General features: G+C 45.0%; 1 protein-coding gene across 1 annotated transcript in view; it reads left to right on the forward strand.

Annotated features, from left to right (window-relative positions):
- Positions 1-23549, forward strand: part of RERE (arginine-glutamic acid dipeptide repeats) — a 160570-nt gene that overhangs the window by 99344 nt on the left and 37677 nt on the right. Inside the window, exon 10 of the mRNA XM_026050957.1 lies at positions 6836-6934. Coding sequence (XP_025906742.1) covers positions 6836-6934 — 99 coding nt within the window. The remainder of the gene's footprint in view (positions 1-6835; positions 6935-23549) is intronic.

A 23549-nucleotide genomic window follows, 5' to 3' on the forward strand; every position in this document is an offset into this window, starting at 1 on the left:
CAAAGGCAGGAAGAATTGGCAAGGTGAAGGCCTGTCACAAGAGGTAAAGCTGGTAAGCTCTGCAGATTAGACCTGTCAAAAGAAGCGTTTGATACCACAACCGTAACTTCAGAGGACAGAAATGTTTGAAAAATAACACTTAAAAGAAGCCTAAGTTGCTGCCTGCTTGGTGGTAGAGCACTGGTTTCCTGTGTCTGCCAATCTGTGGAAAAATCTCAACATGGGAAATATTGACTGTAAACCAATTGACCATAGCTGTTGCTGCTGACAAGTGTGGTTGAATGAGGCTTGGGGGGTAACTTTTGATATGGAAGTTTCCTCTCCCTTTCTACTCCTTTCCTTTTCTCCTCCAGAACTCTGATTTAAGATCAGATCTGGTTCAAAACCCTTTTTACCCTCCGTACCAAAAGCAGCTCAGCCTGCCTGGGGTTTCTCATGAAGCTCTGCCTCCATCCCAGGCCATGAGCCCCACGACGGGGATATCCAGCATTAATACAACAGCGTGGGGCTCAGTTACATAAAGCAGCAGACCCTGGAAGAGAAATGAGCAATGACAGTCTGCAAGCTCTGTCCGTAAGAGTGAATCTCAGAGTTCTTGTCATTTTGATGAGCATATTATTTTTGCTTGGGGAATCCAACAGCCAGCGACTGTTTATCCTTATGGAGTCAGAAAATGCCCCTGCTTCAGCCCACGTGCTGCAATATGGAAGAAAGAGGAAACAACAGCACTTTCCTTGACTAATAGCACTGTTCTGCCTTCTCCTGACTCACTATTACATGGGAATGTGTCATTACGAGTGGCAAATCTGACAGGGTAATATCAGTTTATGGAAATTCAGTTCTAAGTAAGATGTCACCCGGACAAATTATTCCCTGTTTTAACTTGCCCTTAGACCAGATTTTCTTGTTCATTAACTACAAAGTTGAAAGCATATGAAAACTCTTTAAATACACACTAGCATTTCTTCTTATTACTAGTTTTCCTTTTGTATGAGCCTTCCTTAACAGCTACTCTCCTGGTTCAAACGAAGTGGCCTAGCACTTCAGGGGCCATTGCTCCTGCCTGGGCTTCTTGGAAGATGAAGACACTTCTAGTGCAGAAGATGGTTCTGCCTCTTTGTATTTCCACTCGTCCTTATCCTTGAAAACTTCCTGTGCTTTAGTTATAAGACAATTCAATATTTAAGAAAGCTTTCTAGAGGAACTGTCGAAAAAGGCAGATAAAAAGGGCCAAAGCCCCAACCGTCATTGCTACTTCTTGCAGTTGCTTTTGCAATATGCAAAGGATCTGGTTTTCAGAGTGTTTCGCAAAAGGCTGCAGCAAGCCTGGTGCTTTTTCCTGCAGGTTCCTGCGCCCTAGCACAGTGACACTGTGCTGTGTTTGCAGCAGACTGTGCTCCGGGCCCTGCAGTCTGTGCTGGGCTGGACCTTGGCAAGTCCAGGGCTTGAAAATCAGTGCAACTAAAAGCATCTTCTCCCTAACCTGCATCGTTAGCATCCACATTGTTTTATTGTCATTAGAGTTATATAGAAACTTAACCTACATTAGACATAGTGGAGAGGGGGGAAGATGAGTCAGTAAATCCTTCATTAAGGTCCATAACCTTACACCTGCATAGGTTAGAGTAACTAGTACTTAGATAGGGATGTTTAGTAAATATTTCCTGTGTGTTAGCAGGCTAATGGCATCTTGCTTGGTGATTCCATGAAGTATCTTGGTTGACAGGGGTGAAAAGAAATTCTTTTGGTTCATTTGTATTACTTGAAGCTTAAAATGATCTTGCAGTATTGGCAGAATCTGCATGTTTGGTGGGTCGACTTTATATCCCTGTTTATAGCCCCTGACTAGTGACAGCATTTGTTCACGGCCAGTCATAGCTCAGGGGAAGAGCCAGCGCTTGAGCTGCAGAATTCCCGAGTTCTGGCGTTAGAATCAGAAATCCTGGATGTGTCTGCATCCCCAGGAAAGCTGATGCTGGCTGAACACTCCCTTCTGTGTTTATTGGCCTTTCTGCATAGATTGCAAAGTACTTCAGCAGTGCTTTGTCACCGTATAGTAGCAATTTTTCCTTAGACAAAAAGGCTCTGGAATCTAACAGTGCTCTTAATGGACTGCAATTATTTAATATTGTAGTAGGGATGCAGCCTAGCTCAGATGGGCTTTTCAATGGAGATCATAATGAGTGTAATTGCAAAAGGATGCCTTGCTGAAGCAGAAGCTGCCAGATGCAATGCCATGCCGACCCAAAAAGGTCACAGTAAAAGGGACATTTAAATTAAGTTATAAATTACAATTGAAGAACAATATTTTGATGAGCGAGCCCAGAGATGTCAGAGCTGCAGGATGTAATTCATGGGTTCATTACGGAGCAGGGGTGCCTGACAGCTGAGCCATGCCAAGAGGAGGATTTATTTGCAGCATCACGCAGGCAGAAAATGGCAGCGCAGCCGAGGAGCCGGAGCAGCAACTTGGAAGCTCGTGGTGCTGCACAGCCCTCGTGCTAATCACTCGCCTCAATCCAGGGTTCTTTAACGACCATTGCAGTATAAATGAGGTTGCTACACATGTGCACATGAAGAATTTTTGTTTAATTTAAAAACCTGCGATGCCAGAGTGATATTTTCTTTGTTCGGGTACATTTGCCTTGAGTGCTTTAGTTGCAGTTTTGTGCCTCCGTATTGTCAGAAGAGTTCAGAATTGGGATGGCAGGGTTAATGGGAAGAACAATGATTCTCTAGATGACAGGGTAGTAATCCTGTGTTTATAGCAATACCTTGAAAAGTTCAACCAGAAGTTAATTAAACCGCAGGCAGTCATCATTAGCTGTTATTTATATGTTCAAGTTGCTTGCCAATAGAGTGCTTATATATATTAAATGACTGAAAGTAATAAGCAGAGAATGATCCATCAGCCAGCTTAAAGGAAATAAATTTAACTCTGGCACTTACACAAAATAATATTTTTTCTTTTGCTGCATTTTCCTACTCCTGAAAGGAATCAAAGCATTTTTTTTCTTGTGAAAAGTCAAATTTTTATTCATGAGGCTCTAAACTTGTCTCAGGACTTGCAGTCTCACTTTTTTTTTTTTTTTTTTACATGGTCCTTCGTTCACTTTTATGCCATTGGGTTTTGTGGTTGTTCTTAATGTAGTTGGTTGGTCAGGAGTTAATGCTGGGCTTTTCTGTTGGCGATTTGGGGCAGTCCTGCTGGCTGCTCTGCGCATCGGGAACCAGTGCAGTTGCCTCTTGGTGCAGCCTGCTCTTCCAGAGCCTGTCTGAGGATTTATGGATCCAACCGTTTGCACACTAGGGTTACCAGGGAAAAAAACACGGGTTGTTCTTGAGGCAAAATAAAGGTTCTCTCCAAGCTACCAAGAGGCTTGGGCCTCACTGTGTGTTTTGGGAGAGAACAGAAGGGAGACCAAACAGAAGCAACGTTCCACTGGACATGCAGTTTCTTAAATGAAAATGTACCGTGCACAGAGAGCACTCGCTAGGTGAGCTGGCAAAGCAAATAGCCCTTTCTGTTTTCAGATGCGTCTCTCCCCAGAGTAAAAACAAGGCAAAAAATAATGCAGCCCTGCTAGAAAAGGCAACTTCGTTTTTTGTGCCTTTAAGTAGGCATTGCATAGCACAGAAAGCTTGCAAAAGGGGATAAAACTGATTTTAAAGTTAGTAGTGGTGTTTGAATGTTGGCCACAAGCCCTGGCACAGCGCGACTGCCCTCCTTGTCTTTCCATTTAGCTCATGGCTTATGAAGGATGGCCCTAAAGCTTCATTTCATCTGCACGGAGGCTCCGTCGTGGGAGCTGACACTGCTGTGGGCAGCAGAGGCAGATTTCCAAGCCAGCACCCTGTTGTACACGAGGATGTTTTTACCTGTGGAGCCGCACTTGAAAGCGGTGGCCGCTGCTGAGCGATGCCGGGTGATGCATCTCGCTGCCTTCCAGCAGTGTGGGGTGCTCCCCATGGCCCGGGCGCGTTAATGCATCCATCAGCAGCAGCTTGCAGGGATCAGAGCTGGAGAAGGGGCAGCAGGAAGGCTGGAAATCATTTGGGAAGCTGAGGCCTTGTTTTCCGTGATTATTCCGGGAAGGTGCAGGCCACTGTTGTAGTTGTCACATGGACTGTATTTAATAACCTTCCTGTATGTGCCATGTAGACAGCCAAAAATGAGCAGAACGGGATTCCGACTTAATTTTCTGCCCTTTTTTTCACATTATGTTACCAAGCTCGTATTTCATTGCAGTAACATCCCTTACAGGATCCGTACTTTAGCTGCCAGTACGGAAGAAGTAAAGTTCAGGCAGCTGCTTTATTCTAAACCATAGCAGCCAATTCTAAAAACTCCTCTCTAGTGTTTGGAGGGCTTTACTCAGCAACAAGTTTTTATTTTCAGTGGCATTTTGCTCTTCTTAACAGATGTCCTTTAAGTATAAATAAATTTTAAATGCCCCAGTAACTGAGTGAAGATGGGAGAGCACCTTCATTAGATCTTGAGCTGATGATATGAGAATTAGTATAAGGATATGATTTATGACTTATCCTTATTTCATAGGATTTATGATTTGTATGACTACTTTGGACCTCAGACTGTCTGTTTTAGGTGTTTAGATGCATTTAGTACCTTTTCTTTTTTTCTGGAGACTTAGCTCTTTAGCTGTTATCACGGAGGCTTCCAATTACATAGAGCGGAAAGTTGGCTGGCAAATGGAATAAATCAGCCATTATTTTTAAAACATTGTGGTTTATGTATGAGGACATTACTAAAGAAAAATTAATTTCCAGGTACTTTGCACTACAGATGAATTAGCTTTATGGACTGTCCCGGCTCCTCCTACGGCATCCATGACCAGAAAGCCAAGGCACTAATAAAATGGATGGGAAAACTGAGCGCTGTGAGATGTGGTACCCAAAGACCAGCATTTCATCAAGTGCCCTGGGATGATAGACCCCTGTTCCTTGGGATTTAAGAAGCTATATTTTAATATACACAATGGTTATAAATATGAAAATTATACATTTTTATATATAAGTATATTTAAAATATGTTACCTTCTACCTTGATTCAGATTTCTTAGTGTTCTAATAGAAATGACAGACCCAGAGCTAGCAGAAATAAATCTGAATAATTTCCTTGGAGTTCTGGAGAGTCTCCAGTTTTTGCTTCCTGGATGCTGGAAGAATGCAGGACAAATCCAAGTTCTCCTGGCCCAGAAGGCTCTCCCTCGGAGAGGAGACATGATGTGACCAGACAAAAGGAGGAATTCAGGGACAAGACAGTATTGTTAGGAGGTGGCCCCAGGGTAGAGGGATCCAGCCATTGTCAAATGGACGGAGTTGGTATTTAGGAATGGGTGGAAAGTTATAAATAGCTGAAGTGAGCAGCAGAAGGAAAGTCATCTCATGCTAATTTAATTTGAAGCGGAATTCTGTTCTAAAAATTGAGTTGACACAAGAAAAATGAAGGTTTTCTCCTGTAACCAGAGTTTGTTATAACTTATGTGTTAATAGTGCAGAGTAGTTAGTGTGTTGTCCCTATTCTGTAATTCTCTCTTGGTCCCTGTCCAGTTCATCCATCTTGGGAGGAGTTCAAGGGCTGTAGCAGCAGTTGGGCTGCTCTCTGAGGACCATCAGAAGTGGGTCTGGCACCGAGGAGAAGGGTCTCGCGAGCCCTGCAAAGGTTCTGTGGTGTGGAAGGGCAATCACGATAGGATCGATGTGAGGAAGCTTGTTCTGGTCATCTGCATTTGTCTAAATAAAATGCCCAGCACCTATGAAGCTCGTGGTGTTAGCCAGTAGCTTGGGAGTTTTGCTGTGTTTTATAGTCCTTGGTTAGAAAACCTGATGCTTGGGCATATGGAGACACTTCCATGCAGATCAATTTTCTCTTCCGGATGTGGGAAGATACTTAGCTTATTTTCACCCCAGCAATGGCCTTTATTTTTGGTAGCTTTCAGAAGACACCAGGTAAGTTCCTGATTAGTCCTTCTCATCTAAAAATTCCACTCTACTTAAACAGCTAATAAATCTATAGTTTGCTCAATGTTTTCTGTCAAGAGCTAAGCACTAGGATTTCTCATGGATTCATTGTTAAATAAGTTTTTTTTTCCCACTCTTGATTGCGTTTAAACCTCACCCTGATTTAAATGTCTGCTTCAGAGAACTTTTGATCATATAGACACCCGCTTTTATGGTAAAAAAGTAAGGTACATAATAGAACATGAGCAGCTGAAGCAGTGATGCCAAATTAGACATCCCTAGTTGCTTTTATGAACTCCTGCAGCTATTTCTGGAGGTTTTATTTTCCTTCTCCACACTTGTTTTCCAACAACTTGTGCATCTTTGCAAAGCAATTAATCAGAACCTGGTGGATGGGGAGGCTTCACATCCCATAGCTCACAATCCCTCGCTCCCAATTATTAGTTCTTCCTCTCGATTATATTAAAGGGAGTAAGACATTGCTGCATAAAATAAACACCTTTTGAAAAATATGTCATGTTGGAACTTTTAAAAAATTACTTGCAGTTTCTAATGTGTGGAAAAAATATATTTTTTAAATTAACCACAAAGTCTCCAGTGCTTTATGACTTCAGATGTCTTCTGGGAGAAATTCAGGAAGGAAGAAGAAAGTGTGTGTGTTTTTTAATGCTGCCTCTTCTACTAATAAAACTGAAATTACCCTTCAGGTTGTTTAAATTTCACTTGATATATCAACAGTAAAAATAATTAGATGTAGAACATCTCCTTTGGTCCCTTTTATTGTTTTTTTTCCTTTGATATCAGATCACTGCCATTTCCATCAAATGATGTATTTGTCTGCTTTATTTTTCAGCTACATGAAAGTAACTACGATGCTGGAAAGGCCCTGCAGCGGCTGGTGAAGAAACCTGTGCCCAAGCTGATTGAGAAGTGTTGGACTGAAGATGAAGTGGTAGGAAAACTAATTATTCCCGTGAGCCTCAGAGTGGCTTCCGCCTGCCTTTTCTTTTCCTTTCTTCTTCTTTTTCCCTAGAAGATCATTTTTATGGAATCCTTATTTGCTCCACAGGGTAGATTTTTGTCTGACTCTGAGTTAGTGAACTCTTGTTCTGCATACAGAATATACTGCTGATTTCTTGTAAATAGAGATTTTTTGAATGAAATAGCAGCGTTTGGATCCGATGCAGAACTTGGGGTTTCTGGCAGCAGTTTGAACCCAAGCAGGGCTGCGCAGCCCTTGGCTCCTCAGACCTCGCAGGTTAAGTTAGCACACAGGTACTTGACTACAAAAAGTGAGACATTAGTGTAATTTTAGTAGCCAGGAGAAGAGAAATGCCGAGCAGCTTCATCTCGATCACATCCTAAAAGCATTTAATGTTTTCATCCGTGCTGACGTTAATTGTGCTTCTTAACAAAATTGACTTACGTGAGAAATAACAGGCGAGAAGACAGTGCCTCTTGAGTAAGCTGACTGAGTTTGTCTGGTTTTGTGAAAATAGAATAAATGTTGTATTTCCTAGCTCAATAGTTAGGCAACAGTGTGCCCTAAAATAGCAAATCAGAGGATTGGAATTTGGCTATGATAAAATATGCATTACTGAGGAGCCTCAGCCATCTTACAGTTTCTGCATTGTACAATCTGAAAAGCTTTATCCCTCCTGGATTCCACTTTGGAATAAATGGAGATAGAAATACAGCTTGTCGTATTTACCTACCACGTATCTGAATGACAAGTCTTCTCATATCATGAAAGGCTTCATTCACAATAAAAGTGAGACAGGACAAAGTATTTTTTTGAATTAACTTACAAGTTAGTAAGTTAATTAAAAATAAATCTTGTAGCCTTGTTCAACTGCTGCTTAAGCTGGCCTTGGTGCGGTAAAGCAGAACAGAGTAATAATCATTAAAATTTTCCAGGTCTTCCAGCATTTTTCTCTCTCTCTCTCTTTTTTTTTTTTTTTTTTTTTTTTTTTTTTTTTTTCCTGTTGCTTTGAAAGTCCTTTGGGGAGTTTTCCAGTGATCGTGTGTGCTTCCTTTCTCTTTACATAAACCTAGTTTTTGCAAGCGCTAGGTTAGGCTAGGCCATATAAACCTGTATTAAAGGAGGCTTATTCTATAATCCAACAAAGAACCTTTGTGGGAAGGAGACTGCCTGAAGTCATGGAGGGAGAGAGGATCATGTGCTAACATAGCACAGGAAGGCGAGGATGAGTAAAAAGCCTAGAACACAGTTTCTTAACAAGGTTTACAATAAAAGGGCATTTTGTTTAGAGCACTAAATGTGGGAACAAACATCTTGGAAGGGCTGCGTTCCCTCCTTAGCGTGTTTGTATGTCTGCTGGGTTTGTTTTTTTTCTTTTTCGGCATCCATTCTTTCCTTAAAATAGTTGATGATGTTTCGCTGAAGAGGTTAATTGTACAGTGGCAACTGGTCTTTGTGGAAGATTTTTGCAGCTCTCCTTGTTTTCTCCATAAGCTGCACTGTGAGAGTGGCAGAGCTGCTGCTGCAGCTCAGGGGGTTGGTCAGCAGCCCATGTTAAATGATAGAGAATGGAGCTTTATGATTACAGAAAAGCCAAGTTTATTGGCAAGTGAAACATTACTCCGAAAGTGCAAGCTCTGTGAGTACAGAATGATGATCATTAACTCTATAAATCATTGTCAGTCTCAGTGCGTTTTATCATATTTGTTCTTGCTCTGTTCCATCCAAGTTTCCAGAAGTATTTGGCAGCCTTCCAGCCTCAGCAGAGCCAAAGATCAAACTGTGCTCTTATTTATAGACAGCTAAGCCCCACCTGCAGAACTTGAGAGCGTGTTTGTCTGGCATTTTGCAGAAAGCTCCAGATTACAGCAGCTCCCGAGCACTGCGGGGCTTGCAAAGAGGTTTCTCCTCATTGTTGGTTCTCCACATGGAGAGGGACTTTGTGCATCGTGAGTAGGGTGCTGGTGCTCTGGGGGAGCTCCGTGATGAACTGTTTTGATAAGAAACCACTACACAGATGTGTCAAATCCAAAGCTTGGCCTAACCTACTGAATTTTGGTGCAAACCCTAAGTGGGTCCCCCTCTTGTGATGGAAAGTGATGGGCAAGAGGGAGCCTGTGACTGGCTGGTCACTTGGAAGAAAGACACTTCTCAGAAGTGGAAGACCCAAGTTTAAACCACATCGCTGATTCTGCTGGACAAAGAATTAGCCTCTTGTCGTGGCTGGTGAATATCTACTCACTCAGCTTTTCCAGCTTGTTTAAATAGGTGGATAACAGGCCACCTTCCAGCCTCGTTAGCCGAGAAGGGGGTCGGGCTGATGGGGAGACGTTGTCCTTCCACACTTGGGCTGGCTGGTTGAAGTGGTTGGTTTTGTCGTGCACACGACAGCAGGTCTGCGCCCAGCTCAGCTCTGTGGAGCATTCCTAGTGCTTAGGACATAGCACGGCAAGAATAACTCAGATTCATCGCAGTTGATGCTTATTTTTTTTCTGAGGACTATGTGTCGTCCAAAAATTAAGGCCTTTTTTTTAATTAAAACAGCTTTCTGTTGGCTCTGGCCAAGCTATCTAGAAAGAGCTGCCTGCAGCATGATGAGAACTAATTAAAATAAAGGATAGAAGTTATGTTATTTTTCCTACTGAGGATGTGGTTACAGAGGTTTAGATCGAATTAAACAGAGGATAAAATTTACCAGTGATTGAATTAAACGGAAGGCCCTTGTAGATATGAAGATGGAGGTTTGTTGCCTCCTGAGTGTTCCTACATCCGTGGCTATTTTTAACCCTCTTTCCTTGTAGGGTGTCAAACCACAGTCTGGTGGTTGATGCCTCCTGCAAGTGGCCAAAGAAGCTGCTCCAGGGACCCGGCAGCCCGAGCAGCAGCTCCAGAGGCTGCCGCTCTGCCTGGCAGCATCCGTCCCCGGCACGGATTGGGGAGAAGGGGCCAGCTCCTGCAGTGCCGCTCAATATGGCATCGTATAACATACAACATCAGTGCCGATGCATAGAGCAGTGGCCGGGTAAAGCCATGTTTAGGCGCCTTCTAGGCTTGCGCGGCCTAGAAAACACGCTGCAGCATCGCCCCGTTGTCAGAAATCCCAGAAGCTTTTCCAGTTGGGAATATTTCAGGAATGACATTGAAAGTGTGTTCTGAAACGCTTGTTTACAGCTTGTCGGTGGGGAAGCAGAGATGCGTATTGCAAAAGGCAAACGTACATATGCGCTATAGGACTTTTAAAGGAAGAGAAATGTAATTAAGTAGCTTTGTTTCTTGTGGTTGTGTGACTCTCTTGTACAGACACTTATTGTAGCTGTCAAACAATCATGCAAGTACAAAACATCGGGTTTTAGATATTGTTATTAAAACACAGAAATGTAGAACTCGAGCATTTCTTAGGCTGTGATCTCACAGCTCCATCTGAATGTTTAAAATGAGATTTTTGGAGGGCCTGCTGGCCCACGGAAAGGCCCGGGAGCATTTCTCCTCTTATTTGGAGAACTCCAGCCCTTAGAACTGTATTTTAAAATAATAATCCTGAGATTGGCGGTGACACAGCACATGTTATCATTGAATTTTGGCACTCAAGTTTGATTTTAGAATATCCAGCACTGTCTTTGAAGAAGTAAGTACAGCTGCAGCAAAGCTAAACCACCAGCTCCTGTCCTTAGGATACCCAAACTTGGATATTTTACTTTCCAGAAATCCCAAATGGGGAGCTAGAGTCTCTAACTCTGTTCAGTGTAGGTTGAATTTAAGACCCCCAGTTTTATAGTGTGGATTCAGTGGAACTTTTTCACAGGAATAATTGTTCTTATCTAATTTCCACCATTTTGGGATAAAATCTCTGAGAACAGCTTTCCAGCAATGAAAACATGTATAATTTCAGTGATGTTCAGCACAGTTCTGCACTTATTCTTGCTCTAGGTCAAAAAAACAACGGTTTGTGCACACTTCCCTTCCAGATAAATAATCGATCAAATGACCACCATCTCCAAAAGTTGCATTTGGTTAATTTAATGAAATGAATTAATGAAATTTCAGTTCTGACATGCTTTGTGTATTGGGGAGGGTGAAGGAAACAGTCCATCTCTGGCTGTTGCTTATGGAACAGTCATCTGACGTGATCCTGCATTTTGGGCTCTTCACTCAGTTTGTGGCTTTTTTCTGCCTCTTTATCAGGAGCACCACCAAAATCAATAGGTCTCACAAAAGAGAGAAATACAAATCAGAAGTAGAAGAACCGCTAGTTTATTAGGTTTTTAATTAAACATGATGAACACGTTTTAAATAACACAAAGGCCCCAGGCTGAGCTGCATCTAATCGAAACGGATCAAGTCACCCGTCCACACTTGGATAGTTATTAATTCTGTTTATTTATGCATGCTAGCTAAAGGCAGGGTTTGCTGCTGCAGCATTGCAGCTTATTGCACAGGGACAGCTCTGCTGCATGGCTCTGTGCTCCTAATTAACGTTCAGATGTTGATTATGAGGAACATTGGTGAGGCTAATGGAATTACCTTTAAAATTTAGGGCTGTTTCTTCCTTGCAAAGTTCAGGATGAAACAGTAGCCTTGTTTGTTGGATGCTTTTCCCCTTCTTCTGCTTGGTCCCATCTTTCTCACTTGTTAAGTATTCATATTTCCTTAGGGTGAAGGTTTTGTTCCTTGTCCACATGCCAAGCTGTGCGTGACACATGATGACATCCTTCCTAACTGGCTTTTATCATGAAATTGCCCTTTCAATATTTTCAATATTTTACATTGTGTTTGATGGAAACTAGGTGAGGTTAAAAAAAAAAAAAATCTTAAATTTATGTCCTAGCATAGTTAATCCTCCCCAGCTATAAAATTTATGAACTTGTAAATCCCTGTACATGGCCAGTTAAGACCTAAAGTATCCACACCTGGCTTCAGCGTAAAGCTCATTTGTCATAAACACAAGCGGTGATTCTTCTGCCAAAAAGGACGAGATTCGGCAAACTCTGTGCTTAACGGGTTTGTGAGTAGTTTTGCCATCCAGTGCGCCTGGTCAGGAAATTACTTATGCAAAGCACAGCTCCTTATTTGCCTGGCTTGCTCGCCGAGATGCATTTCAGCTGTCTCTCATCTGCCCTTTTTGGACTATCTGCTCAAGAAAACATTGTTTTCATTGCTCAGCTCCTTTGAAGCCGGGCTTTTCAGATACGCTGCAAGCCAGAGCTGCTTACTCGGGCAAAAATACCATGAATGTTATTTACTGTTTGAGGCAGCGCTAGAAAATGTAATTCATAGCAGAATCAAAGCAGAGGCTGTGGAACAGCAAGAAGTGAGAATCGGGGGATGTTTGAAACGGAGGCTGGGGTTGCAGGGCTGCACTGGAGTAATTGAGTGGGCTTAGGAGGCCACGGTATCAATCACAGCCGGCTTTTAATTATTTTCCACAAAATGTAGATGCTCCACCCTCATATATGGAGTGGCGGTTGCTGTTAACTTGAAATTTTCTGGACTTTGGAAATCAGGCCTTGCAAATGATGCATGTGTTAATTGGGAACTGTTGGAAAGGAACTGGGAATGAAATTTTAAAGGCACTGTCTGGCAAAACCTCTGCTTAAAGAATAAGTAAGGCTTGAGTTTAAGAAAAGGGGCGGTAATAGAACTTAAAATGCAAAAGAATCCTCGTTTGTCGCATTGAAAGGAACTGATGAAGAATAACATTATTTTCTCCTTGGGAAAAGGAACTATCATTTAAAAGTTGCATAAAATTGCAGGTACTTAACAGGCGACAGGTACGCAAAATTGCGAAGTGTACTATAGCTAGTAAATAAAAGGTGTAATATGTCAAGGAAAGGTGAATTTAGTCTAAAGACAGGTTTTAGACAAAAGACATCAGTCTTTCTGATTGTGATTAACTTGCGTCAGCGTTTGATCCAGGCCCTTGTTTAAGGGGATCGATATTGTGCGCACAGCACTGAGTTTATTGTCAAGTCCTTTCGGAAATGAGACAGTGAATTAAAAATCAATTATACGTGCGGAAAAGTTTGTGTAGGGCAATCAATTTTGTCCTTTTACTTTGCAGAAAGATTCCATTGTTTAACCAGCTGTGAAGAGGGATGAATTTTAAAAGCCTCCGGCAAATGAGTTGCCCCAAATGGGGCAGGCAAATAGATCCCTCCCTCCAAAAATACAAAATAAAAACAACCCAAACCCACAGCATTTCATGTTCCACCGAGGCTGCCTTTGGGGATAAGTCTATAAATCCTGTCGCTGACCTTGGCTTCAAAATAGGTGATTTTGCTGCTTTTGCTAATCTTGATCTTTCCGCTGCTGCCCAGTAAGTTAGTCTTCTCTTAACAATATCCTTATAGTTTTGTTTGCTGTGGGTAACTGCCATATGTTTCTTGATTCATTGTGCCTTTGCCTCCCGTGGAATATTTTTTAATCTATTAAGCACTTACCATACTGCTGATCCCCTGAAATAATACAACAAATATTTACCCTGGCCGGTTGCCACGGCTTAGGAGGCTATTTCTGTGTGGGGACGGGAAGCCAGACTCTAAACTCCAAGCCCAACTCCAGCATAAACTAAATAATTTTTAGCTGCTCAAAGAAGCTGGTGTTTTGTTTTGCCTTTTAATTCTGAGCAGGGCTTGCAAGAGGGAGGCAGAAGCTCACGGACATATTTCACTGTTGCCATGGGGAAAGAATCCGCCGCTTGAAAGATTAATAAATACTACGGCAGTTGATTGTCGAAACTGTGCTTTTTTCAGCTCCTTTTCAAGGGCGTCGTAACAACGGAGCTCGCTCTCCATTTCTGAGGCCTCTCAGCCACCCCTGGCGCTGGTTGGAAAGCGGGAACGGGGCGCCGGGGGACTCGCGAGACGCCCCGTGGGGCCCAGTTCCTGCTCCCATGGGGCCCAGGGAGGATTTTATAGTATGAGAAATGCCAGAGATGTTGGTTAGCCCTCGGTTTCAAAAGCTTTCTCTTGTTTGTTTTGGAAGGGCTGCAGATACAGAGACACAAATTCAGTGTCACCTTTTCTAATGGCTGCAGATGGGTCCCTGGCACCCAGAGCTCATGGTTTGGCTGCAAGTTTTTGCAATAGTCTTCGTAGAGACCTGCAGTAGTTTGGTTGAGTTTGGCTTGCAGCTGTTGGGAAAGATGACCTGTAAGTGCGGGACTGTAATATATTATAGTATGTAAATAATAGTGACATCCCTTGATATTCTCTGTGTCAAGCATTTGATAGAAATGTCCAGCATCTTTTCAAGTAGCTTTGAGTGGTTGAAGTTGGTAAAGGTTCCTGCTTTATGGAACAGCTCTGTCAGATCTATAGACTTGCTCTATAGCGAATTAATGACATAGAGCCCAGGAATGCATTCCTTCATATGGCAAACCATTGTGTTGAAGATGTTTCAACATCTAAACCATGAGAAATGGCAATTTATTATTCCTAGCAAGATACATTTTAAGAACACACACACACAAAAATGCCAGAGCAACGTGATGTTGACTCCAACTTGGAGAGACAAGTTGATTTCTCCGCTGGTCTTTTCCTACTGATAACTTGACTCTCTGTTTTACATTGACTTCAGCTACAGTAGAAAAGCTCTTCAGCTTGAGAGCAGCTGTAAAGACGCAGTTGTTTTCACTTGTGGCCTTTTTACCTTTGTCATCTTACTCCAAAATGGAAGACTTGCCATCGAGGAGGACTCCCATGCCCTCATCTGCTGCCTGGGGGTAGGTGCTCCAGCTTGGCTCTGTCGCTTGGTCTCTAGCAACGTGAGAGTTGCTCTTGGGGGGAAGTTGTCTTAAATCTTCGAGGACTTTCAGGATCTGTTCTGTAGCCCTGGCCTCGCGTGGCTGCGCTGCACCGGCACGGGGAGGCATCAGACCTGGCGGGCATCGCAAGTACCGTGGGTCATGTCCAAGGTTTGAGCCTCCAGGTATTTGCACAGGAAGTGCGAATTTGCCACAGTAGTGGCAAATACGAGCAAGGAGAGCACACAAGTCGCGTTGCTTTCTCGGCCAAGACGTATATATGGAAGAAAACAAGTTTTTATTCTCCAAAAAGGCAAATTGTAGTTAAGGTACTAATTTGTAGCGAGGTTATGGCTTCTTAGGTCTCTTCTTGGCATCTGCAGACAATGAAAGACAGAAGAGCAGGAAGCAGAAAGGGGAAAACCAAATAAATTTATCCACCTGGTTGCGGAGGGTGAGTACCATGAGATGCCATCTCTGGGAGTCTCAGTATAATAAGGTTGCTTTTGAAATAGAGCTCACTTGAAGCTTTGATTTTAATGTTGGAAAGGGGTGGTTGTTAATGAGTAGTTTGATTTTTCTAATAATTATGCAAACAAAGGACCAGGAGCAGCATTTGGAATGTCACTAGAATTGCAGTGGTCCTGCCTGACAGCTCATCTGAGACTTGTTTAATATGGACCGGCGGCTGTTGCAGCAGAAAATGACAAGAAAGCTTTTTCCAATTGGTGTAGTGACATAGTTTGTGTGGAAGAAACTCTGATTACTGTCACACCATGGATGCTCTGTGCGCTTTAGCCCACAGGACTTACCTTCCTTGCACGAGCACAAGCGGGGTGAATGCCAGGACACACCTCACTTGCAAACTCTGTGTGCATGATAAATTCTGTTTTTTTCTAATCTTCCCCATCAACAGCACCCATTTTTTTAAATCTTTCAGGCAACATAGAAATGCACTTTAATGAAGCAAATTATATAGGTTTGTCTCCTTTTGTGCATAAGTGGGGCGGCCATATTCAATTAGGCTGAAAAATGATCATTTGTTCTATTACAGGCTGAGCGGAGTGCGTGCAGAGCCTGCGATCCATCACCAGTTGCGCAGCTTTATGTTACTTAAATCACTTGCCGTTCTGTCAGCGGCTCCGAATCCTCTATGGGAGCCATTATTTAATTTAAGTTTGTGGAGGTGTCACTCGTTTGATAATAGGCTGCTTCTGTAGCAGACACGGAGCGGCTAAATATTGATCATCTTCTGCATCCGTCTGCAGCTCCTAATTAGTCAGAAGGGTAACAGCACCAGTAAAGCTAATGATTATGTGGCCGTGAAAAGAATTTGGCAGCAAACGGGGACTTGCTCGTGAGTATTTGCCAGTACTGAGGCAGTTTGCTGGAGCCGGAGGGGCTCAATTCCCGAGCCCGGCGGCGCGTTGCTCGCCTGGGAGGAGGTGTTGCATCAGCTGGAAGGAGTTTGCAGCTTCGGAAGCGGCGCTGCCCTCTCGCAGGGCCGACTTCAGTTCACAGCAGGGCCCTAATGTGGCTTTTAGCCTCCCTAAAATCCACGCAGCCTCCACCGAGGCCGCTCTGCGCACCACGTTATGTCCCTTATTCCTTTCCCTCCTCCTGTGCCCGCATATTCGTGGTATTCTCTTAGATTTATGTGGCTCTTTGGCTACGCAGGGGGATTGATCAGAGCAGCCAGCAGGTATCGCAGCGCTGGAGGCCCTTGGAGCGTTGCCATCAACCAGCCCCTTGTTGCGGTGCAGAGGTAGGAGCGAGCGTGCAGGGCTGGGGATTCATTTACGTGGTGTCGAAGCCGTGTCCGGCTCTGAGTGCAGGGAGGTCGTTTCCATCCCAGCCTCTCTTTCAGGCTCTCCTTGCCGGAGGTCTCCTTTGTGTTTGAGGTGTCCCCACTGCTCCTTCGCTTCCACCTCTTCCCTTCTTTCTCTTCCCTCTCTCGTTCAGAGGCTACTTTTTCATATTTGGCAGAGGCCTCCCCTGCTCCCTGCCTTGCACAAAAGAAAAGGGAACTTATGAATCATCTGCCTCTTTTTTTTAAGGCCACTTTCGTGCTTTGCTGCCCAGATCAGTGTGTGAGCCAGCAGCTTCCCCGCTAATTGGATGGCCGCGTTGCACAAGGCAATCGGTCACTGATAATTAGCAAAGCGAGCCGAGCTGATCCGCATTGGCAGCCCCCCTTCTTGCTTCACTTTGGGGTCTGGGCGACCTAATAAAGTAGTAGAGTCCGAATCTTGATATTAGGGCAGCCTGGGTGCTGTGTGTGTTACTTTCTGGTTGTGGTTTTTTTGCTTTGATATAAGAAAGGTCTTATTGAGGACATGCTGCTTAGCCCAGAATTTGATTTTATCAGTTTCTCATATCCAAGTGGCAGATTTATCCGGAGAGAAACCCAGAAAATTTGCAGAGCTTGCCTTCCGTCGCGTTAGCAGGAGCCACAAATCGCATTGTGTTTGAGAGCCTGGGCATGGTTCCTGTGAACAGCCCTGCAGCTCAGTCATTTACTTGGAGAAGTCCCCCCAGAAACACTGGCCTTGTGTAATTTCCTTGGGGATCCTGTCACCGTTTTGTCCCCGCGTTCTCGGACGTGTTCCTTGCTGTGAAGCACAGGAGCCCTTGGAGTGGTTTTGTTCCCTTCCTTCAATCATTTGCCGAAAGTCGCTGTTTGGAGGCAGCGCAGACGCCGCAATAATTGACAATAATGGTTGAAATCCCCACGGAGCAGCGTTCCTGCGAGCGGGAGCCTCCGCTGCAGATACCACGTTCGAGGCCTGAAAGGATCGGCCGGGATATTTCAAGCCGTCAGAGTGCAGCTTTTTTGTGTGTAAAGCTACAAATGGAGTGAAAGGAGGAGACGTGTCACGGTGAGAGGGAACACGGCCCGTGCGTAACGGCGTTTCTTGAGCACAGCCGGGCGTTTTCAGGGGGGTTGTGTGATGTGTGTGGCAAAAGGAGGGGATGGCAGGAGAAAGAGCATAGAAATGTTCTGGTGTTCGAGAACACACCGGCCTTGTGGTGTTCTTGGTGTTCTGTTAAGCAGCAGAAGGACCATAGCTTAGCAGGTATGTTCTTATAAAGTGACATATTGTCCAAATTTCTACTTGGTCTTTAGCTTTGATGTATGAGAAGGCTGCTCTGTATGTTCAGTATTACAGGTACAACTTATAAAAGAAGTGAACCTCTAAAAAAGGTAACCCGAATTAAAAGCTTTCTGTTGTCTCTTGGCAGTAGTGAATTATTTGTTCTGTTTTTCTGGGTCACAGCTCTGCCCAGATCTTTGTTCTCTGTAACTCTGAGAATACTGAAAAGAAAAAAATAATTTATGTGGAGAGGAGGGGGAAAAAAAAAAGCCACATTCAGATTGTTTTAGTTTTATTTTCTGTGCTGAGAAAGTGCTGGAGACGACAGGCTCTGGTTGCTGCATTTGATGACTAGAAAGCTGCTCTTCTGTGGGTGAGTGCAACCACCAGCACCCGCCTTTTAGGGTTCCTGCCCGCAGTGATGGATGGGGCCGGACACGCGACGCCTGCCTAGATATTCTGGGAGAGCAAGGGGCTCCGAGGGGCAGGATCTGTGCTCCCGATCCACACTCGTGCCGCACGGGTTTAAGGCCATAGCCCAGGCCTTAAAATACCGATGAGGGCAACCAGTGCGTGCCTGGTGGCAGCGCTCGAGGCGGGTACAGCCAGGAGATGCTTGCACGGATGTTAAATAAGATTATAAGATCACCCTGCTGCTCAGAGCAGCCTTGGCATCGCCTTTTGCTCAGGAGAAGTAAAGTTGGCGTGTGCAGATTTTTTAGGTCTGTATATATATTTTGTGTGTACATTTATCCTTTTTGCACGTGTGTGTGTATATATATATATATATATTTTCGCTCCTGCTGCTGCTTTAATATGGAGCCCTGCCTGGTGTGCGTCAGCGTGTCACGAGCCGCCACCGCGGCTGCTCTCGCATCGGGTGTCCTGGCGCCGGTGCCTTGATGCCGTCTGCGGCGTCGCGGCCTCCCCGCTGCACCCAGCAACAGGGAGGTGCACAATTGCCGGCTTTTTTCCCCCAAAAAACAGGTACGAAGCAGGAAGGGACTAAAATCCACATGAGCTGCCTTGGGGAGGGGTCTGAAATCCATCCCTTGATGGAAATAGCTCGGGTGAAATCCTGGCGGGCCCGGGGTGGAAAAGCCCCAGAGCTCTCGTGTCACCTTCGATATCAGGTTGCCTCTCGGGTGGATTTTATTTTTTTTCCCTATCAATCCTTGATGTTAAGAGCAGGAAGGAAAGGAAGAATTTGGTGAGCGGGTCGTGCCATGTGCCAGATCCTGCGCCCGCCAAGCGTTGGCTCCCCTCAAACAATGCAAAGGAAACATGGATAATCCTTACCTTGGGCAGCTTGTTCCCAAAGGGATTGTTCTCCCAGGGCCCGGCGAGATGCGCAGAGCAGGGGAATGAGGGTGTTTTTATGCCCTGCAAAAGGGGTGGTGGATCCACTTGGCCCTCCCGAGTGGCAGTATGAATCCTTTCTTGGAAAACGTGCTTGCAACTAGTAATCCCACTCTGCATGCAACCTCATTTAGCCAACTGTGTATGCAAATGTGCTATTAATGTGTTTGCATGCAGTATAAATATACAAATCTAATCTGTTTATATACGTAATTTACACACAGCTGTGCTCGTGCTCACTTAATACCAATATTTGGAGCAAGCGAGAGGTGCCCGGGGAGATCTATTGTTGCAAACAAAAGGCACTGGAGCAGCGCTGCGGAAGGGCATCGCTGTCCGCTCGGGATCTGCCGGCATTCCCTCGAGGAAGGCCGCCGCACGATTTTCCCTGTGTCAATGGTGAGGGATACACGGAGCAGGTTGCAGTGCCCGCCCCACATCCCCGTCGAGCTTTTGGCCTCAAATCCTTCCCGCACGGTTTGAGTCGGGTTTAATTTTTTGCAGTTTTGTAAGGAAAAGGAAGTGAGGCTGTAGGGAGGGGAAGCAAAACGTGCAGCAACCTTTAATCTCCCAGCTGATGTCGTTCTCGTCATCTTCTGTTGATCCAGGATATTTGATCTTGCAGGCGTGTGTTGTTAGGTGATATATGATTTTTATCTATGCAGATGCCCAGCAGAGTACTCAAAAAAGGTGGCGTGAATGTCTAATGAGAGCATTAATGTCTTCAGTATAGACTGGTATCTTAATGGCCCCCACCTCAAGATATTTACATTTCCATACTGCATTCAACAAGAATAAGAAAGTGCAATGAAAAATAACCTCATTTTCCAAATACCACAGAGCTGCAGAGGGCAGTTCTGTCTTGTCAGCATTGAATTTTTCCATTGAAATCAGTTGGTAAGAAAAATAAACAGATGAAAAAGGTCGAGTTGGGCCCAGAGCAGTAAACTTCAGGGAGGCAAAAGGCAGGTGAGGAGCGACGGAGCGTTTTCCCAACGTGCTGCTGCTGCTCGTGTGTGTCCAAAGTGACGTTGACGCTGCAAAGCCACGTGCAGAAACGCCCGGGGAGCCGCACGGAGGGGCTTGCGTTGCAGTGGGTTTGCCAGCTGGGTGCTTTTTGCAAGCTTGCTCTTAGCTGGGCTGATGAACAGCAGCACAAGCATCTCATGCTGCGGGTGAAATTGCTGGCTCCCTCAAAATTAAAACCCCCCATGAAACAGAGTTATGGCTGTGACAGGAAACAATAAAGTGCAGGAAGTTGAGCGGAGGTTGGAGCGTGTCCGGCGCTCCCCGGGGCTGTGGGAACACGCCACGGGCCTGACGGGGCCCTTCTCCTCACGGTTCCTCTTTGCCAGCGCCCTGGGTTTTGCAGAGCTCTCACACCAGCTGCGCTGGGGCGCAGTGCTCAACCCAGCCCTAGCTCCTGGTGAGTTCCTTTGGGAATGGCAGTTCTTACACTGAGGAATTTCGAGCCTTCGCCCTGCATCCTCCTCTCTGTCCCACCTGCTTCTCCACCACGCAGCTCCCTGAGCACCTACAGCTCCTTTGAAGCTACAAATGCAAGAGACATTAGCCTTGCTGTGCCCTTATAGCCGCATACCCTCTTTGGGAATAAGGCAACCTGTAATTTGTAAGAGCTGCCTTCTATCCTTAGCTTAAACCACACTTAAGTGTCACCTTACGGAAGCTATCAGGACAGTCCTGTTCCTAGAGGACAATCTGTAGCTTTTAACCTTATCAGCAAATATCTTTATTTGCGCTGTATACACATAAATATAATGTTAAAACCCAGCCAAGGTTTTAATAAAATGTACTCTATGTACTGAAATTCAGCCAATAGGCATATACAATGTCTGATGGCTAAAAAAAATTACAGTTTGGGGCAATCTCTAAATGTGTGTTGCACGCCAACAGGAGCTTTGCAGATGCAACCAAATCTCATTTCCTTTTCAGAGCAGCTGACACAATTTTTTAATCTTGTGAAATTTAAGAAATAAAGATGCTTTCCGCATTTAGCTTTATTTGCTGTTAACTGTTAAGACTCCAACAAACTTTTTAGCCACGTTTAGCTGTGAATCTAGCTGAGGCCTATTGAATTCGGAAGATGATGGCTTGAATTTGGCAACTGCCTGCAAAATCTTAGGCCTTTTTAAAAATATGCTCTAACTTTATCCCTTTCATGATAGCACAATATGTAGTGAAAATTGCACTGGGATTTCCATTATAACTTTGATTTTTATGTGCTCATAATTTAAGGAGAGCTTTGAGAGAGGAACTTTCTGTTCTTGGATGCGGTCTGAACTGAGAACAGAACAGAAACAGTCTGTGTATGTTTGTAAATATATTGCATTACAAAAGACTTTTTATTAATTAGCCACCTGGGAGTTGTGGGAAGGGCATGAAATAATAGAAGGAGAAAATACTTTTGTAGAAAATACATTTGCTCTAGACCTGATTGCAGCATCACCTCAGAGGGGACATATTAGCAGCAGTTAGGAAGTTACAGTTTGATTATGAGAGTGTCGTTGCCTTTTTGAAGTCCTTGAGGCTTTGATTTGAAATTCCTTAATGGATTAAACAGGCTGCTTTGTTTTGCGTTGCATGTTTTTCTTGCGTGCTTTTCAGGCTGGGTCTATTTTAGATTTCTCCGGTAAGTAAGAAAACCAAACTGCCCCTCGGATCTCAGTTAAAAGCCAGAGTGCAGAATTTCAGTCAATATTTTTCCTGCCAAGTTGTAATCTCTTGCTAATAGAAGCCCTGACGCATAACCTTAACTACAGCTTTGCACTGGCATTATCGTCGCGTTGATAAACGCGCCATCCGAGCGCTCCTAGGCGCAGCCTAATGGCTTTGTGTATCTTGTCGTGGTGTTTGTTTGTTGGGATGAAATATGGGACCTGCAAGCAACACATATGCAAACATTAACATGCTCGTGCCTTGTTCCTTCGTGCTTATTTATAGCTCCCTGTTTACACGTTGGAGCCGGGTACTGTAGAAACTAATAAATTACATTGGAGAAGCTCGAATCAGAAAATAGCAGCAGGAGATGCTGTGTTCTGGCTGGTCAAAGCCGTGGTAACCACTTCATAAAATCAGTGTGTCTTCTGTCAGCATGGACTGACCTGAGAGGCCATGGGATTTCCTGGTGCTGCTTCCCAGCAAGCCTTACCTGAGCGTTCAGGTGCGTTGTGCCGCACTTTGTCTCCAGTGAACAGTACGATCATGCTTGACAGAGTTCTGTAGTAAATCAGGCTTTAAAATTAAGTGCAAAAAAAATTCAAGTAAAAAGTCAAAGTATTTGAAATTCAAATAAAATTCAGGTGTTTTTTAAAAAGTAGTTAGGTTGGTTTTTTAAACCATCATGCTTTAAAGCCACTTGTGAGCTTTATAAAACCTCCTTTCCCCTGCCCCCGTAGGATGAAGACCCACCATTCAGCCATCCCCACATCTTAAGCCTATTTTAACGTAGCAGCCCCCGTTCTCAGCCGCCTTTTGCAGGCAGCATCTCCCGCCCCATTAAGATGCAGAGCGGAGATGTGTTGCATGTGCTTCGTGGCGAGGTGAGAACGCGCCAACTGTGCCAGGCAGCCCGTCTCGCGGCACAACCGCAGGGCACGAGGGCTGGCTCGTGTGGGTCTGTGCGCTCCCTTCTTTGGTACTGAGCAATTTAAGAGGCCTTTCTTGTGCCTGACGTGGAGAAAAGATGCGGCCGTTCTCGTTGCAAGATCTGAGTGTGGTGAATTAATGAATTAAGGTGAGACCAGGACGGGAGGAAAAATCTGGGATATGTTCTTTAATAGGGGAAAAAATAGATTATTGGGGTTTAAAATTCCTAAGTTAATGAAGCTGCTTTTTCTGCATGCACTGTTAACAAGAGTGGCTTTCTCTGGCCCCGCAGGAGAGGCCGGGGCTGTGTCAGAGCTGAGGGGTGTCTCCAGGGCTCTCGCAGTGCACGGACAGCGCCTGGGCTCGGCCCTGAGCTCATGCTGGGATCTGTGAGCCGCAGGGGCTGCTCTCTGACGCGACAGGGGAGCGATGGCTGCGGGCAGCGTGGGGAGCCCCAGCTCTGAAAGAGCAGCAGCCCCATGCGGCTGAGGGCCGGGCCCCTGGTCACGGTCACCACTGTGGCCGTGGTTGAGGGCAGCGTCACCATGTTGCTTGCTCAGGCCCAGGCCCCTGGTCACGGTCACCACTGCGGCGCCGGTTGATGGCCAGGCCCCTGGCTGAGGGCAGTGTCACCATGTTGCTTGCTCAGGCCCAGGCACCTGGTCAGGGTCACCACGTTCCTTGCTGGGTGCTGCGAGGCGCAGCCTCCGCCAGCCCGGAGCCGCTGCCTCCCCGCCGCTCCCCGGGGCAGGGGCTCCCCTGGGGCAGCTCCGGCTGCTGTCGC

Source organism: Nothoprocta perdicaria, unplaced genomic scaffold (assembly GCF_003342845.1).
Source record: "Nothoprocta perdicaria isolate Ctin4 unplaced genomic scaffold, notPer1 scaffold_72, whole genome shotgun sequence".
Lineage (NCBI taxonomy): Eukaryota > Metazoa > Chordata > Aves > Tinamiformes > Tinamidae > Nothoprocta > Nothoprocta perdicaria.